We start from the raw sequence: 17,122 nt of genomic DNA, 5'->3' as shown, positions 1-17,122 counted from the left end.
AAATGGTATTTCATAACGCCTGATTTTGTTTTACCTACTTATCCGAATAAGCAATAGACTAAAGAGAGGGTTCTTTAGTATTTTCTAAACATTTCTCGAAAAAGGAAATGGTATTTCATAACGCCTGATTTCTTTTTAAATATCTATTCGAATAAGGAATCTACTTTAAAGAGGATTGATAGTATTTTCTCACAATTTGTTTAGAGGAGTATATTCGCGCTTTACTTGACTACGTACGTATGTCGTGTGAATTTGACCTTGCTAACAAAACCACAATTTGACAGATAGTGCTTGTTGTCAATTAACACCTTGGCTACTACATAAGGCTCTGACAAAACAAATAGATTAGTGCAGTGACACGAATAGGCAACTGCTCCTTATTCAAGTTAGTTTTCGCGGATAAGGAAATGGAATCTCCCAACGTCCGATTTCGTTTTACGACTTTATCCGAATAAGGAATAGACTATGAAGAGGGTTGTCAGTGTTTGCTCATCATTTCTCAATAAAGGACATGAAATTTCATAACTCCCGATTCGCTTTTACGACTCCTTTCTAAAGAGTTCTCGAAAAAGGAAATGGTATTTCATAACTCCCGATCTCGTTTTAACTACTTATCCGAATAAGGAATAGACTAAAAAGAGGGTCGTTAGTGTTTTTTAAACATTTCTCGAAAAAGTAAATGGAATCTCCCAACGTCCGATTTCGTTTTACGACTTATCCGAATAAGGAATAGACTATGAAGAGGGTTGTCAGTGTTTGCTCATCATTTCTCAATAAAGGAAAGGAAATATCATAACGCCCGATTTCGTTTTACGACTTATCCGAATAAGAAATAGACTAAAGAGAGGGTTCTTTAGTACTTTCTAAACATTTCTCGAATAAGGAAATTGTATTTTATAACGCCTGGTTTCGTTTTAACTACTTATCCGATTAAGGAATAGACTAAAAAGAGGGTCGTTAATGTTTTCTAAACATTACTCGAATAAATAAATGGAATCTCCCAACGTCCGATTTCGTTTTACGACTTATCCGAATGAGGAATAGACTAAAGAGAGGGTTCTTTAGTACTTTCTAAACATTTCTCGAATAAGTAAATGGAATCTCCCAACGTCCTATTTCGTTTTACTACTTATCCGAATAAGGAATAGACTAAAGAGAGGGTTCTTTAGTACTTTCTAAACATTTCTCGTATAAGGAAATGGTATTTCATAACGCCTAATTTCGTTTTAACTACTGTTTCGGCATAAATCTATTACATAAGTGACAAGTGACAGTTTCGTTAATATCGATTTCAACCACGTGATTATAATCCATTGTAAATCAGTCAGATCAACAGTAACCGAGATCGGAACTCTGAAATACAGCTAACCAGTACGATTACAAAACCTACAGCCAACCAGGACTTTGAGAATCAGAAAACACGATAGGATACGCCATTGAAGTAAGTTAATTTGTGAGTTTGAATAACTGTAAATAAGCTTTGATTCCATGCAATCAATGTAAATCAAATAACTTTCATTCATTCTAGATCGAATAAATATATCTTTACACATCGTTGGATTGTTAAACGGTTTGTGGCGAAATCCTCACGGGAACCTAACGCAACAACTACCTATGCCGAATAAGGAATAAACTCAAAAAGAAGATTGTCAGTGTTTTTTCAACATCTCTTGAAAAAGGAAATGGCATTACATAACGCCTGATTTCGTTTTTACTACTTTTTTTACCGAAAAAGGAATGGAGTAAAAAGAAGATTGTTAGCGTGTTTTTTTTTTTTCAACATCGGCTTGTTTGGGTTTCCTTATTCGAGAAATGTTTAGAAAACACAAACGACCCTCTTTTTAGTCTATTCCTTATTCGGATAAGTAGGTAAAACGAAATCAGGCGTTATGAAATACCATTTCCTTATTCGAGAAATGTTAAGAAAATACTAAAGAACCCTCTCTTTAGTCTATTCCTTATTCGGATAAGTAGGTAAAACGAAATCAGGCGTTATGAAATACCATTTCCTTTTTCGAGAAATGTTTAAAAAACACTAACGACCCTCTTTTTAGTCTATTCCTTATTCGGATAAGTAGTTAAAACGAGATCGGGAGTTATGAAATACCATTTCCTTTTTCGAGAACTCTTTAGAAAGGAGTCGTAAAAGCGAATCGGGAGTTATGAAATTTCATGTCCTTTATTGAGAAGTGATGAGCAAACACTGACAACCCTCTTTATAGTCTATTCCTTATTCGGATAAAGTCGTAAAACGAAATCGGACGTTGGGAGATTCCATTTCCTTATTCGCGAAAACTAGCTTGAATAAGGAGCAGTCCTGTACAGGACCCGAAATGATCCCAGGACCCGAAACGATCCCAGGACCCGAAACGATCCCCAAAAGTACCCCAACTGATCCCAGGACCCGAAACGATCCCCAAGAGTCCCCGAAATGGTCCCCAAGGAATTACAGTAATAGACAACTAAATGAATGTGTAAGGATTGGCTTTCAGTTTTAAAAACATACGAAACATTTAGCTTTGTTTGTGTTATTAAAAGGAAATTTACATTAACTAAGATTTAAGATTTAAGTATTAAGATTTTTATATACGACTACGGGGAAAAACAGTGGTTGAGTCAGAAATTGGGGTCAACTAACAATTCCTGTGATAGTAATTTGAGGAGCCCTGCGTGGATAAATCATTTTTAAATAACAAGCCATAAAAGAAAGTCTTTACAGATGGGAAATGTTTTAAAGTTATTTTTTGGCATGTTTTTTTTTCGGTGAATGAAAGACCTATCATACGAGATCATGCCGGGGTGTACGCACGACTACATGAGGAAATTCAAAACTCACATAATATTGTTTTCACATCCTCTTAATATTTTGCATCGGTAGTAGAAGGGTTGTTCAAGTGTATGATGTTTACCGGAAATGAGATTTATAGTGTCGGAGTCATGTGTCGGAACCGCAAAATGTTAAGAGTGTGATGGAAGGTCGAAAGTTTGGTTGATCTGGGCAAAGCTGTGCTATGTTTATACTATATTCCTTTCAGTAGCAATTTAAAGTTGTGTATTTGTTTTGGTCTCTGTTTATGGGTTTAACGCCGGGCAATGTAATAAATAGAAGTATTGTGTTGGAATTTAATATCTTTATGTCACGTTGTTTAGAAATCGAGTCGCTGTTAACCCTTTATTATGCTTCAAGAATTGCAAGTATTTCTTCTGCTTTCCATTTGTCCATTACTGCAATTCCTTGGGGTTGATTTCGGGGACTCCTCGGTATCGTTTCGGGTCCGAGGATCAGTTGGGGTACTTTCCTCTCTTTTGCTAGATTCATTTGTGAAAGCGATTGCACGCATTTCGTAATTTGACCTTTTGTAGCAGATAGAGTCTCATGTTCACAGCTCCTCTTAGCAGCGAGCACGTTAAAGCATCGAAATTTACCCGACGAAAATGCTGTTGGACTTGTTCTGAATAAACTGTTATGCCTAAATACTGTTTCAACTCGAATTAAAAGGTATCATGTAAGTACCCCCCCGGATTTGAAAAGGGAACTGAGCGAATAAGGAAACAGACGAAAAAGGAACTGCGAATAAGGAACTAACTTCACTCTGGTAATGGGACGCTGCTAAAAGCGACGACGAACACATGAATCACTTCGAGATCGAGTACCTGAAAGACCCTAAAACCGAGTTTCAGTACGAGTGGTTCTTTCCAGAAAAATCAATGGGACTAACCAAAGCTGGGCTGTCTAGGATAAATCAAAGCATAGAAGCCTTTGTTTATTGTATTCTAGGCGCACAAGTTCAAACTCGGTCGTCAATCATCGGTGATAGCGGTTCAGCTCAAGAAACGAAACAAGTTTTTTTGAAACTCTTTGAAAGCGCAGTGATAGAAAACGATATATCAAAAAGTATACAAAGGTATCAGTTTGCTTTACAACAGGCGAGGCAAAAACTAGACTTGGCTTTGGCCCTCGGTTGTTGGTTGAGTCCATCGTATCTTGTGATAAATAACAACACTTCAATCGCTGGTTATAATAACAAATTACAAAAAGCCACTACCGATATGAAATTGGGACTAAATCCAATAAATAATGAGATAAAAACGATTCCAAAACATAATATGGGTCATTCAAAGATTGTGTTACCTCATACCAAGCCAGTCACGGCTCTCAAACCGAAACCGGAAGCGAAAACAGACCCAAAGCCGGACGTGACTAAACCCTCGAACACGCAGCACGAAACTAACCTCGTTACGATCACAGCCTTCACGGCTGGTTTAGCTTGGTATCTATTTCGGTAGCATGTGAGATGCACGTGGACGGACGTGACGTATTGCAAGAAAACAATAACTGTTCACGTGCTAAACAATAGACTGCATACCAGATATCCCTAACAACTACGAACTCTCGATGTAAATACAAAATCTATTTTCAGAATTGCTCGTTGTTAGGGAGATTAGGAATGTATGACGTCACACCGAAACGAGTTTTTGTCGCCCATGAGGGAACAATACAATACAATACAGAATTATAATTCAATCGTGCGTGTTTAATTATTTTACTCATTGCAATTACACATCAAGTTGGAAGAAGCTAGAAAATTATGCCCGAGGAAAAAAAAATTACAAATACAAGTGTTGACAAGTTATGTGACTAATTTTACCTTGTGATGACTAAAACGTGATTCAATTATGATTATGTAACATCGTACACGTGTCAGTGATTCTACTAGCTCCTTTTGATTCAACAAAATCGTTCTACATAAATTTCAAACACAAAATGATTAGATTTTTAAACACAACATGAGAAAATTCAAATTCAGTTCGTTCAGCGTGGGTCTGTCCACTCCATCATACGTCTCTAACCAAATGAAATCATTACACGCAATTAAGGGCTGACAGCGATCTGTTCTCTATTTTGCATATCTTTCAATATCAAACTTTCACCACCTTTAAGAGCATTCAATAAGTTTATCAGTGCCTTCTTTTTATCACTTGCTACGCCGTATTTATTACAAAATGCATCAATTCTTAGGTCTTCTCTAGACTTTGCTTTCGCCGCCGTCGATTTAATGTCGCCGATCAAGGTTTCTCTATATCTTAGTGTTTCCAAATCCACCCACGACTGCACCCCTGTATCTGTTATTTTTGCAAATTGACTGAACGGATTATCCGTTGGCTTGCGTTTTAATTGGTACTTAGCCATGTAAATGTCACGACTGTTCTCCATATTAGCTGCATCCTCCAATTGCAAAGTTATTCCTCGGCTAGCATTCCTCAGAAGGACATCCAGGTTGTCCTTTGGCTCCTCAACCCTTGTCTTGAAACTCTCTAACCTCTGTTCTTCTGTTTTTCTGTTTTTCTGTTCTTCTGTTTTTCTTATCAACGCGATAAGCTCTAGAATTTCCTCGTAAATCACTAGTATATTTTCTGCTTCAATTTCCCATCTACCGGTAGCATCTGGAGCATCTTTTTGATTAAGGTAGTATTTACCCATCTCAAAAACTCAACGAGTGTAGCGTCTGTAGTAATAATCGTCAAAAACTCAACGAGTATAGCGTCTGTAGTGATAATCCGTAGTATGTTATCAGCAGTTATATGCGAAGTTAATCCTGCAACATTCTCACTATCCAATCAAGTTTCTCCTTTAACTCCGAGAGCGTGACGACCATGTTCATTTCACGTGATCACTGCTCACTGCTCACGTGTTAAACAATAGACTGCATGCAGATGGATGTCTCATGACCGGAAAACAATTCCAACTAGATGAGTCACAAGGTAAATTTCGTTATGTAACACCGACTTGTGTTACATAACCTAGTGTTTTACTAAATTAATCTTGTCGTGTCTCTTGTGTTGCGTTACAAGCTTTACAATGAGACTTTTGTCTGTTGTGTTCACATACTTGACTGCCTCCGCATAACTTACAAAACCATCTCTGTCTGCCGTGGATACATATCCCTTTTCCACCACAATCTTTACAGAGATATCTCACTCGTTTATGCTCACAGAAGCTACTACCGTTACATGCTTTGCAATATGATTTACGGCAGTTATGAGGGCATATTTGAGACCCATGACACTCTTTGCAAAAATATTTTATTCTGCTATGAGGACATTTCTTAGGATCGAATATCGATTCATCATGAATACTCGATGATGTTTTTTAGTTTGGATCGGGTATTCGTACCAAGACGTAGGGGCCTAAAGTGGTGTGGTAGTGAGGTGGGTGTAATCGTATGGTATGGTGATGTTGGATGGTGATGGTGAGGGATGGCTAGTAAGGTAATGTGGAGTGGAGATGGTAGTAATGTAATTACGGTGGGGAGGTGGATAGGTTAGACTAGTAGGTGGTGGAGGGTGGTTGAAAGATAAAGTGGGACTTTAGAATAGGTTGTGGTAGTGTGTGGTGGGTAGGTGAAAAAGCAAAAAAATAATAATAATAATATGGTGTAGTATGGAGATGACTAATGGCTGTGTTGGTGGGGGAAAAATTGGTACGGTGTATAGGTAAGAGTGGTGGTGAGGGAGATGTGGAGTAGATGTATTTGTGGGAACTACTAGGTATGAAATAGTATATCATGACCATTACTATGACAATATAGAGTATGAATCTAATGCCTAAATGATGTAAAAAATGAACAGGAAATATGTCCAAAAAGTGTACAAAAAAACACCAAAAATAATAGAATAGTTTCTATTACAGCGAAAGTAATTGTAAAATAAATTGTAGCGCAGAAATATTATAAGAAATAGTATTATAAGACTAAAGAAAACAAAGAAAACTAACTTTTCTGGGTTAAGAATAGAACGGAAGTGACGTAGCACTTATGCATATTCGGTAAGTTAATTATGCGACCAATTTTAGAACGAACGAACGCTTTGACACAAGCCGATGCGTTACCATGAAATAGATAAGTTCACGTAAATGATGCGAATTTGCTCGGAAAATATGTGTATTGATGGAGTAACATGAAAGACAAAGGATTCTAACAGCGATGGCAAAAGGTTAGAGTGTTAAATGAGGTCGTACGTCTTATAGGTACGGAGATAATTGCTTGTTTAAACTCGAGTGACCTCGTGCCTGACCCGATAAGTAAATTGTTAGTGAAGCAATTAACAAAGCAGAAACTAGCTTGAAGTTGTGTATAAGAACAAAATCATTCTCCAGAAAAGAATGTAAGACAGATCTAACAGATCTCCCCCATTCATAATGAGGTCGTACGTGTTATAGGATCGGAGATAATTGCTTGTTTAAACTCGAGTGACCTCGTGCCTGACCCGATGAGTAAATTGTTAGTGAAGCAATTCACAAAGCAGAAACTAGCTTGAAGTTGTGTATAAGAACAAAATCGTTCTGCAGAAAAGAATGTAAAACAGATCTTAAATGGTTGTAATAAACGGAGAAGTTATTCTGTCAGGTTATGTTCGGGTGGTTAAGATTATGGGTTATGAGACGACGGGTTAAGGTTGTTATAAGAGATGGGGTTGATAATGCAAAAACATGAGAGTTATGAATAAAGGGTTTTTTTGTGTTTAGTGGAAAAGGTAGTTAGTAAATATGGTATTATGTGGAGATTGAAACAGTTAAAATCGGTAACTTGTGGCGAGTGTTGTGTAGCGGATGTGAAGAGGTGATGGCGGCGTTAGTGAAATCTGATGAAGGGGGATAATGCGAGTGTGAGCAGAATGATGAGCAGGGATATTGTGACGAGACTGTGTGGTGTTTTTGAGAGAGTGTGTTGTGTGTAGGGTAGGAAAGTAATATGTAGGGTAAGAGAAAGAAAAGTGTTTAGATTGTAGAGAGGAAATGGTGAGCGGTAATGGAGAGGGTGAGGTATGTGTGGAGGTATGTATCTAATGAAGTGTGTAAGTGGTATGATTGACAGGCGAAATTAAATAATAATAGAGATTGAATGAGTGTTGCGAAAACGCCGAGAAAAAATACAAAATACTGTAGCGGTGAAAGGAAGTATTGCGGAAAATGATGCTAGTAAAACGGCGAGAAGAAGATGAAGTAGGGGCGCGGGAGGCGACAAAGGGAGCGCGGTGAGAGTGGAGATGACGCTGAAACGTTAACAAGACAGGAAGGATATTTTTCCCCAGATGAAGCGATAATCGGTGGTGAGAGATAAGGGGAGAAGGCGAAGGCACGAAGAAAACAACCGGCATGTATATGCAAAATGGACATAACAAAATAAACCAATAAGACAAAAGTGTGTAGGTCATTTCAAAGAGCTCTGCGAAATGTAGAACTAAAAGCATATAACGCCAACCAAGACTTCTCATCAGGGGGCGAGGTCTATTGGTTGGTCATATACGAACCTGGAGATAAAAGCGGGGAGACTTAGGGGAAAGCTAGGGGAAGAGCGGCGATGATGGTGGGAGTAAAAAGGGAAAAAACTAGGGAGATGATTCGTATATGAAGCGTGTTTCGAATGATAAGGCCCTCATCACCCGCCCCTACACGCTCGTTAGTAATGCCTGTAGTGAAGCGTGGTGCATGCAATGTCCAAACCTGTGTAGCGACTGGCTCCAGCTGAGTGCATGGCTTGGTCTGAAAAGGAAAAGATAGCGCGCCGGGGAATGAGGTAAAGAGAAAAAAGTGGATAGAGGCTGAGATAGGAGGGGGAAGTGTGTAGTGGACAAAATGGTCCATGTGATGGTCCTGGCTAGCGGCTGTATGTGGTGGACTAAATGATAAATAAGTATGGGGACTTATGCATGTAGCAGGAAGGGAAGAGAATAAGGGTGTCGTGATTTGGTGGGTAGTATATAGGATGTGTGGGAAGGAGGGTGTACATACCTGAGATGTGTATTGGCGGAGCTTAGATTGCGTGTCTTGTAGGTATTCCGTATGCAGCGAAGCGAGGGGTTATGAGCGTATTGCGCTCGTGGTTATACGAGTATTAGATGAAAATAGATATTGCTGTTTCCGTTTCCAGTTATTGTACATCCGGGTATTTATTAACTAGGTTGCGGTTTGGTTTACAAAATTGGCAAAATATGGCGGATGAATACAATGAATGGCTATGTTATTGTACGGGAATATTTTGGAAGTGTTCTGTGCTAGATAGGATGACGGGGTGGCATGCGCTGAGAGGATAGAGTGTTGGTGAGGAGCCAGGTTGGATATTCAAGGCAGTTTTGGTTTGGATCGGGTATTCGTACCAAGACGTAGGGGCCTAAAGTGGTGTGGTAGTGGGGTTGGTGTGATCATATGGTATGGTTATGTTGGAGGGTGATGGTGAAGGATGGCTAGTAAGATAGTGTAGAGTGGAGATGGTAGTAATGTAATTACGGTGAAAAGGTGGATTGGTTCGACTAGTAGGCGGTGGAGGGTGGTGAAAAGATAAAGTGGGACTATAGAATAGGTTGTGGTAGCGTGTGGTGGGCAGGCGAAAAAGAGAAAAATAATAATAATATGGTGTGAGGTGGAGATGGCTAATGGCTGTGTTGGTGGGAAAAAACCCGCACGGTGTATAGGCGAGAGCGGCGGCGAGGGGGATGTGGAGCAGATAAGGCCCACAACTCAGCGTGATGGGTCTATGTGTTTTAAAATGGCGGTGGTGCGGAGGACGATCTACAATCTGCGAGGCCACGGTGCAAATGTGGGTGATGATGTATTGTTATGATGTTAGGTGATCGTAAGGTGTTGGTTTGTGGGTAGGTAGGGTGGGTTATAGGGTGTGGTCGTTTGTAGTTGGGTTTTGTGCTGTGGGGTAAATGTTTGTATGGTTGGGGAGGGGGCTGTATGTAGGTGTTTGTAAGGGGGGGAAAATTGGTTGTGGGGTAGTGTCTGGTGTAGGGTGTGGCTGGTTGGTGTGTTGTGGGTTGGTTGGTATAGTCGTAGGATGCTATGGTGTGTATGTGGTAGGCTATGTGTGGAGGGGTAGATGTGTGTGTGGTGGGAGGGGGGTTGGACTGTATGTAGGTTGTGGTGTTGGGGGGGCGTTGGCTGTAGGACTAGTGGCTGCTGTAGGGTGTGGTTGGTTTGGTGTGTTGTAGGGTGAGTAGTGTTGTGGCCATCGGGGGGGAGGGGAAGGGGTGTGTGGTTTTTGTGTTGGCAGGGGTCTGGCTTGTGTAGGGTGTGTTAGGTGTGTATATTTTAGGTGAGAGTGTAGGAAAGTGTGAGAGGGGGGAGGAAGTGTATGTGTAGGTGTGTGGGGCTTAGGTGGGTGTTGGTGTTGTGTTGGGGTTTTGAATATTTGTGGTGGGTTGTATGATGACGTGGTATGGGTGAAGTGGGTATGGGGCTGTTTGTGGGGTGAGGGATGAGGGGGTGCTTGTTGTGGGGTAGGTGGGTGGTTGGGTGCGGGTGATGTGGGTAGGGGGGTGCTTGGGTGGTAAGCTAGGTTTGAGAGGGGAGAGAAAGGGGGTTGTGACATGTATAGAGCTGGGTGGTAGTAGTGGGTAGGTATGTTGTGTGGTGAGGATAGAGTAAGATTTAATTTGTGAGAGGGATGTGGGTATGTATGTGTTTGTACTATGTGTAGGAGGGAAGGTGGTTGTAGGCGGGGTGGTTGTGTGTTTTTAGGGCGTGTGGTGTTGGGGTAGTGGGGTAGTGTGGGGGTCTGTATGCCTAGGGGTGGTGGTAGTGGCATGTTGGGGTGTAGTTGAGGTGTGTAGGTGGGGTAAGGGGTGTGGGGTATAGGGGAGGAGTGTGCTAGTGGTGTGAGGTGGGTGTGGGAGGGTGTGGGTAGTGGAGGGTTTGGGGGTGAGGTGTGTTAGTGTGGGAGTAGGTGGGGAGTGTGGCGGTGTGGTGGGGGGGGGGGGGGTCGGGGCGTGGAGGTGTGGGAGGGGGTACGTCTTGGGATCACAGATTGTGATACAGCACTTTCCCCGTATGGTACATAACTTTTTAGTTTGGATCGGGTATTCGTACCAAGACGTAGGGGCCTAAAGTGGTGTGGTAGTGAGGTGGGTGTAATCGTATGGTATGGTGATGTTGGATGGTGATGGTGAGGGATGGCTAGTAAGGTAATGTGGAGTGGAGATGGTAGTAATGTAATTACGGTGGGGAGGTGGATAGGTTAGACTAGTAGGTGGTGGAGGGTGGTTGAAAGATAAAGTGGGACTTTAGAATAGGTTGTGGTAGTGTGTGGTGGGTAGGTGAAAAAGCAAAAAAATAATAATAATAATATGGTGTAGTATGGAGATGACTAATGGCTGTGTTGGTGGGGGAAAAATTGGTACGGTGTATAGGTAAGAGTGGTGGTGAGGGAGATGTGGAGTAGATGTATTTGTGGGAACTACTAGGTATGAAATTGTATATCATGACCATTACTATGACAATATAAAGTATGAATCTAATGCCTAAATGATGTAAAAAATGAACAGGAAATATGTCCAAAAAGTGTACAAAAAAACACCAAAAATAATAGAATAGTTTCTATTACAGCGAAAGTAATTGTAAAATAAATTGTAGCGCAGAAATATTATAAGAAATAGTATTATAAGACTAAAGAAAACAAAGAAAACTAACTTTTCTGGGTTAAGAATAGAACGGAAGTGACGTAGCACTTATGCATATTCGGTAAGTTAATTATGCGACCAATTTTAGAACGAACGAACGCTTTGACACAAGCCGATGCGTTACCATGAAATAGATAAGTTCACGTAAATGATGCGAATTTGCTCGGAAAATATGTGTATCGATGGAGTAACATGAAAGACAAAGGATTCTAACAGCGATGGCAAAAGGTTAGAGTGTTAAATGAGGTCGTACGTCTTATAGGTACGGAGATAATTGCTTGTTTAAACTCGAGTGACCTCGTGCCTGACCCGATAAGTAAATTGTTAGTGAAGCAATTAACAAAGCAGAAACTAGCTTGAAGTTGTGTATAAGAACAAAATCATTCTCCAGAAAAGAATGTAAGACAGATCTAACAGATCTCCCCCATTCATAATGAGGTCGTACGTGTTATAGGATCGGAGATAATTGCTTGTTTAAACTCGAGTGACCTCGTGCCTGACCCGATGAGTAAATTGTTAGTGAAGCAATTCACAAAGCAGAAACTAGCTTGAAGTTGTGTATAAGAACAAAATCGTTCTGCAGAAAAGAATGTAAAACAGATCTTAAATGGTTGTAATAAACGGAGAAGTTATTCTGTCAGGTTATGTTCGGGTGGTTAAGATTATGGGTTATGAGACGACGGGTTAAGGTTGTTATAAGAGATGGGGTTGATAATGCAAAAACATGAGAGTTATGAATAAAGGGTTTTTTTGTGTTTAGTGGAAAAGGTAGTTAGTAAATATGGTATTATGTGGAGATTGAAACAGTTAAAATCGGTTACTTGTGGCGAGTGTTGTGTAGCGGATGTGAAGAGGTGATGGCGGCGTTAGTGAAATCTGATGAAGGGGGATAATGCGAGTGTGAGCAGAATGATGAGCAGGGATATTGTGACGAGACTGTGTAGTGTTTTTGAGAAAGTGTGTTGTGTGTAGGGTAGGAAAGTAATATGTAGGGTAAGAGAAAGAAAAGTGTTTAGATTGTAGAGAGGAAATGGTGAGCGGTAATGGAGAGGGTGAGGTATGTGTGGAGGTATGTATCTAATGAAGTGTGTAAGTGGTATGATTGACAGGCGAAATTAAATAATAATAGAGATTGAATGAGTGTTGCGAAAACGCCGAGAAAAAATACAAAATACTGTAGCGGTGAAAGGAAGTATTGCGGAAAATGATGCTAGTAAAACGGCGAGAAGAAGATGAAGTAGGGGCGCGGGAGGCGACAAAGGGAGCGCGGTGAGAGTGGAGATGACGCTGAAACGTTAACAAGACAGGAAGGATAGTTTTCCCTAGATGAAGCGATAATCGGTGGTGAGAGATAAGGGGAGAAGGCGAAGGCACGAAGAAAACAACCGGCATGTATATGCAAAATGGACATAACAAAATAAACCAATAAGACAAAAGTGTGTAGGTCATTTCAAAGAGCTCTGCGAAATGTAGAACTAAAAGCATATAACGCCAACCAAGACTTCTCATCAGGGGGCGAGGTCTATTGGTTGGTCATATACGAACCTGGAGATAAAAGCGGGGAGACTTAGGGGAAAGCTAGGGGAAGAGCGGCGATGATGGTGGGAGTAAAAAGGGAAAAAACTAGGGAGATGATTCGTATATGAAGCGTGTTTCGAATGATAAGGCCAGTCACGGCTCTCAAACCGAAACCGGAAGCGAAAACAGACCCAAAGCCGGACGTGACTAAACCCTCGAACACGCAGCACGAAACTAACCTCGTTACGATCACAGCCTTCACGGCTGGTTTAGCTTGGTATCTATTTCGGTAGCATGTGAGATGCACGTGGACGGACGTGACGTATTGCAAGAAAACAATAACTGTTCACGTGCTAAACAATAGACTGCATACCAGATATCCCTAACAACTACGAACTCTCGATGTAAATACAAAATCTATTTTCAGAATTGCTCGTTGTTAGGGAGATTAGGAATGTATGACGTCACACCGAAACGAGTTTTTGTCGCCCATGAGGGAACAATACAATACAATACAGAATGATAATTCAATCGTGCGTGTTTAATTATTTTACTCATTGCAATTACACATCAAGTTGGAAGAAGCTAGAAAATTATGCCCGAGGAAAAAAAATTACAAATACAAGTGTTGACAAGTTATGTGACTAATTTTACCTTGTGATGACTAAAACGTGATTCAATTATGATTATGTAACATCGTACATATATAAGCGCCTGCACCCGCGAACGGGTATAACACAGTTTGTATTTAACTGTTCTCCGCCCTTTTACGGCGAGCTTCCCTTTGTTTTAAATAGGTTTCATATCTTCTTTTGTCGTATGACGTGCAGATGCTATTTGTGATCACCCTCCATTCCTTTCTATTATGTACATGATAGTTCCACGCTTCAAGGACGCATCCAATTTTGAGGTCTTTTTTCAAAATGTCCTTGAATCTTAGTTTAGGACGACCAACTGGGCGAGACCCGTGTTCTAACTCCGAAAATAACAGCTGCTTAGGCACTCTGTCATCGTCCATTCGGCAGAGGTGACCAAGCCAGCGGTGACGATTTCTAGCTAATTTTGTTTCAATATCATCTACGTTTGCACGACGGAGGACGTCTTCATTGCTTATATAGTCATCCCACTTGATCTTGAGGATTAGGCGTAAATGGCGTTGTTGCAGAGTACGAAGTTCTCTAACTTCATGCTGATATACAGTCCATGTCTCACTACCGTACAATAAGAGAGGCATTAGACATTGATTATAAACAGCGATCTTGGTTGGTACAGTGAGATCACGTGAGTCGAAAACTCTCTTTCGAAGGCGACCATAAGCACATGATACAGCTTGTATACGAGATGTGAGCTCCGCTCTCATTGAGCAGTCACTTGACAGGATACTACCAAGGTATTTAAAGTGAGTAACATTGACCAGCTTAATGCCATCAACATAAAAGTCGGCAGTATTACCAATACACATAGTCTCCGTCTTTTTAGTGTTAATGCGCATCCCCATTCTCTTAGCAAGTTCATTGTACGATGTAAGTAAAGACTGCAGACCCTCTGGGGTATCGCTAAATAAGGCGATATCGTCAGCGTACTGTGCCTCCCTGATGAATTCCGTAAGGACTTTTGTTTTTGCTTTGAGCCTGCGAAGATCGAAGAGATTACCATCAAATCGGAATCTTATCTTGATGCTGCAGGTGTGTTCAATTTTATTAAAGGCCAACCAGAGCAGGACAGCAGCATAGATGCCGAATAGAGTTGGTGCTAACTTACATCCTTGCTTGACACCACAGTTGTATTCAAATGCTCGAGTTAGCTCTCCGTCTACGATTAGCCTAGCATGAACATCAGAATATAGCTTCTTTATTATACTTATGAACTTTGGTGGGCATCCTAGTTTGCCAAGGATCGAAAAGAGAAGTTCACGATTGACAGTGTCGAAGGCTTTCACAAAGTCTACAAAGACTATATACATGTTGTTACGTTGCTCTCTGGTCTTTTCCATAAGACACGTGTCAGTGATTCTACTAGCTCCTTTTGATTCAACAAAATCGTTCTACATAAATTTCAAACACAAAATGATTAGATTTTTAAACACAACATGAGAAAATTCAAATTCAGTTCGTTCAGCGTGGGTCTGTCCACTCCATCATACGTCTCTAACCAAATGAAATCATTACACGCAATTAAGGGCTGACAGCGATCTGTTCTCTATTTTGCATATCTTTCAATATCAAACTTTCACCAACTTTAAGAGCATTCAATAAGTTTATCAGTGCCTTCTTTTTATCACTTGCTACGCCGTATTTATTACAAAATGCATCAATTCTTAGGTCTTCTCTAGACTTTGCTTTCGCCGCCGTCGATTTAATGTCGCCGATCAAGGTTTCTCTAGATCTTAGTGTTTCCAAACCCACCCACGAATGCACCATTGCATCTGTTTTGTTTTGCAAATTGACTCAACGGATCATCCGTTGGGTTGCGTAGTTGGTACTTAGCCATTTAAATGTCACGACTGTTCTCCATATTAGCTGCATCCTCCAATTGCAAAGTTATTCCTCGGCTAGCATTCCTCAGAAGGACATCCAGGTTGTCCTTTGGCTCCTCAACCCTTGTCTTGAAACTCTCTAACCTCTGTTCTTCTGTTTTTCTGTTTTTCTGTTCTTCTGTTTTTCTTATCAACGCGATAAGCTCTAGAATTTCCTCGTAAATCACTAGTATATTTTCTGCTTCAATTTCCACTCTACCGGTAGCATCTGGAGCATCTTTTTGATTAAGGTAGTATTTACCCATCTCAAAAACTCAACGAGTGTAGCGTCTGTAGTAATAATCGTCAAAAACTCAACGAGTATAGCGTCTGTAGTGATAATCCGTAGTATGTTATCAGCAGTTATATGCGAAGTTAATCCTGCAACACTCTCACTATCCAATCAAGTTTCTCCTTTAACTCCGAGAGCGTGACGACCATGTTCATTTCACGTGATCACTGCTCACTGCTCACGTGTTAAACAATAGACTGCATGCAGATGGATGTCTCATGACCGGAAAACAATTCCAACTAGATGAGTCACAAGGTAAATTTCGTTATGTAACACTGACTTGTGTTACATAACCTAGTGTTTTACTAAATTAATCTTGTCGTGTCTCTTGTGTTGCGTTACAAGCTCTACAATGAGACTTTTGTCTGTTGTGTTCACATACTTGACTGCCTCCGCATAACTTACAAAACCATCTCTGTCTGCCGTGGATACATATCCCTTTTCCACCACAATCTTTACAGAGATATCTCACTCGTTTATGCTCACAGAAGCTACTACCGTTACATGCTTTGCAATATGATTTACGGCAGTTATGAGGGCATATTTGAGACCCATGACACTCTTTGCAAAAATATTTTATTCTGCTATGAGGACATTTCTTAGGATCGAATATCGATTCATCATGAATACTCGATGATGTGTTAAGGACAATATCGCGTGGGGGTGTTGGTGGCGGTGGCGTATTATCCAACGCTTCGATGAGTTCGGTTGGTGGTGGTGTATGCGCTTCGAGTTTACCCAAAGCCTCAATGAGTTCGGCTTTACGTAATTTGTAGTAGCCTTTGATCCCTCGCTGTTTGGCGAGGGCTTTCAACTCTTTCACTGTTTGTTTCTCCATTTTTATTATAATATCTATTTCTTTAAGCCGTTTTTCAATTTTTATATATTCGTTATCATAGAGAAATGCCTTATGATAATGACAAGGGGGGGGAGAGGGGTGGGTCATGACAATTTTCTAATGATTGACAAGTGGGCGTGGTTTAATATGATTGACAGGTTTTCAAAGGGGGAGGTGTGGGGTGGTGAAATGTTTGCGCCAGGATCGGCGAACCCCCACTACTCTCGGTTATGAAGCTCGAAATACCATTTAGCGGTTATTTCTTGGAAGCCATTCATCAGTCAAAACATTACAAAAAATGCATCTTCTTTGATTTCTCTTAATTTCTAACACTTTCTGCTTACATATTCACATGTCATACCATAAACACCATTATTCATAGTTATTCATTGGCATCGGTTAACGCGGAAAGGATTATAAATTTTCGCGGTAAAATTATAATAGAATATCCATAACCAATCCAGTGATACGTTTACAAACAAGGTAAAATTATACACTA

At 40.5% G+C, this 17,122-nt stretch overlaps 1 protein-coding gene and 1 long non-coding RNA gene across 2 annotated transcripts; one reads left to right on the top strand and one right to left on the bottom strand.

The window, feature by feature from the left end:
* Positions 1-4,514: 4,514 nt before the first annotated feature.
* LOC125573490 lies at positions 4,515-16,050 on the bottom strand. Its single transcript, XM_048733915.1, has 2 exons — positions 15,768-16,050; positions 4,515-5,529 (listed from the first exon to the last, which is right to left on the bottom strand). Exon 2 carries the CDS (start codon positions 5,480-5,482, stop codon positions 4,874-4,876), a length of 609 nt encoding a protein of 202 aa, XP_048589872.1. The 5' UTR covers positions 5,483-5,529; positions 15,768-16,050; the 3' UTR covers positions 4,515-4,873.
* On the top strand, positions 11,149-12,896 carry LOC125573492. The gene is made up of 2 exons (XR_007314075.1): positions 11,149-11,706; positions 11,899-12,896. It is a non-coding gene; the product is annotated as an uncharacterized LOC125573492 (long non-coding RNA).
* Positions 16,051-17,122: the final 1,072 nt, after the last annotated feature.

This window comes from Nematostella vectensis, chromosome 11 (assembly GCF_932526225.1).
Source record: "Nematostella vectensis chromosome 11, jaNemVect1.1, whole genome shotgun sequence".
Taxonomy (NCBI): domain Eukaryota; kingdom Metazoa; phylum Cnidaria; class Anthozoa; order Actiniaria; family Edwardsiidae; genus Nematostella; species Nematostella vectensis.
The sequence above is the reverse complement of the archived record's forward strand: the minus strand, read 5'-3'. Positions and strand labels throughout refer to the sequence as shown.

What these genes read in the sequence shown, in the direction of transcription:
- LOC125573490 (XM_048733915.1), bottom strand. Translation starts at nt 5,482, where the DNA reads ATGGGTAAATACTACCTTAATCAAAAAGATGCTCCAGATGCTACCGGT.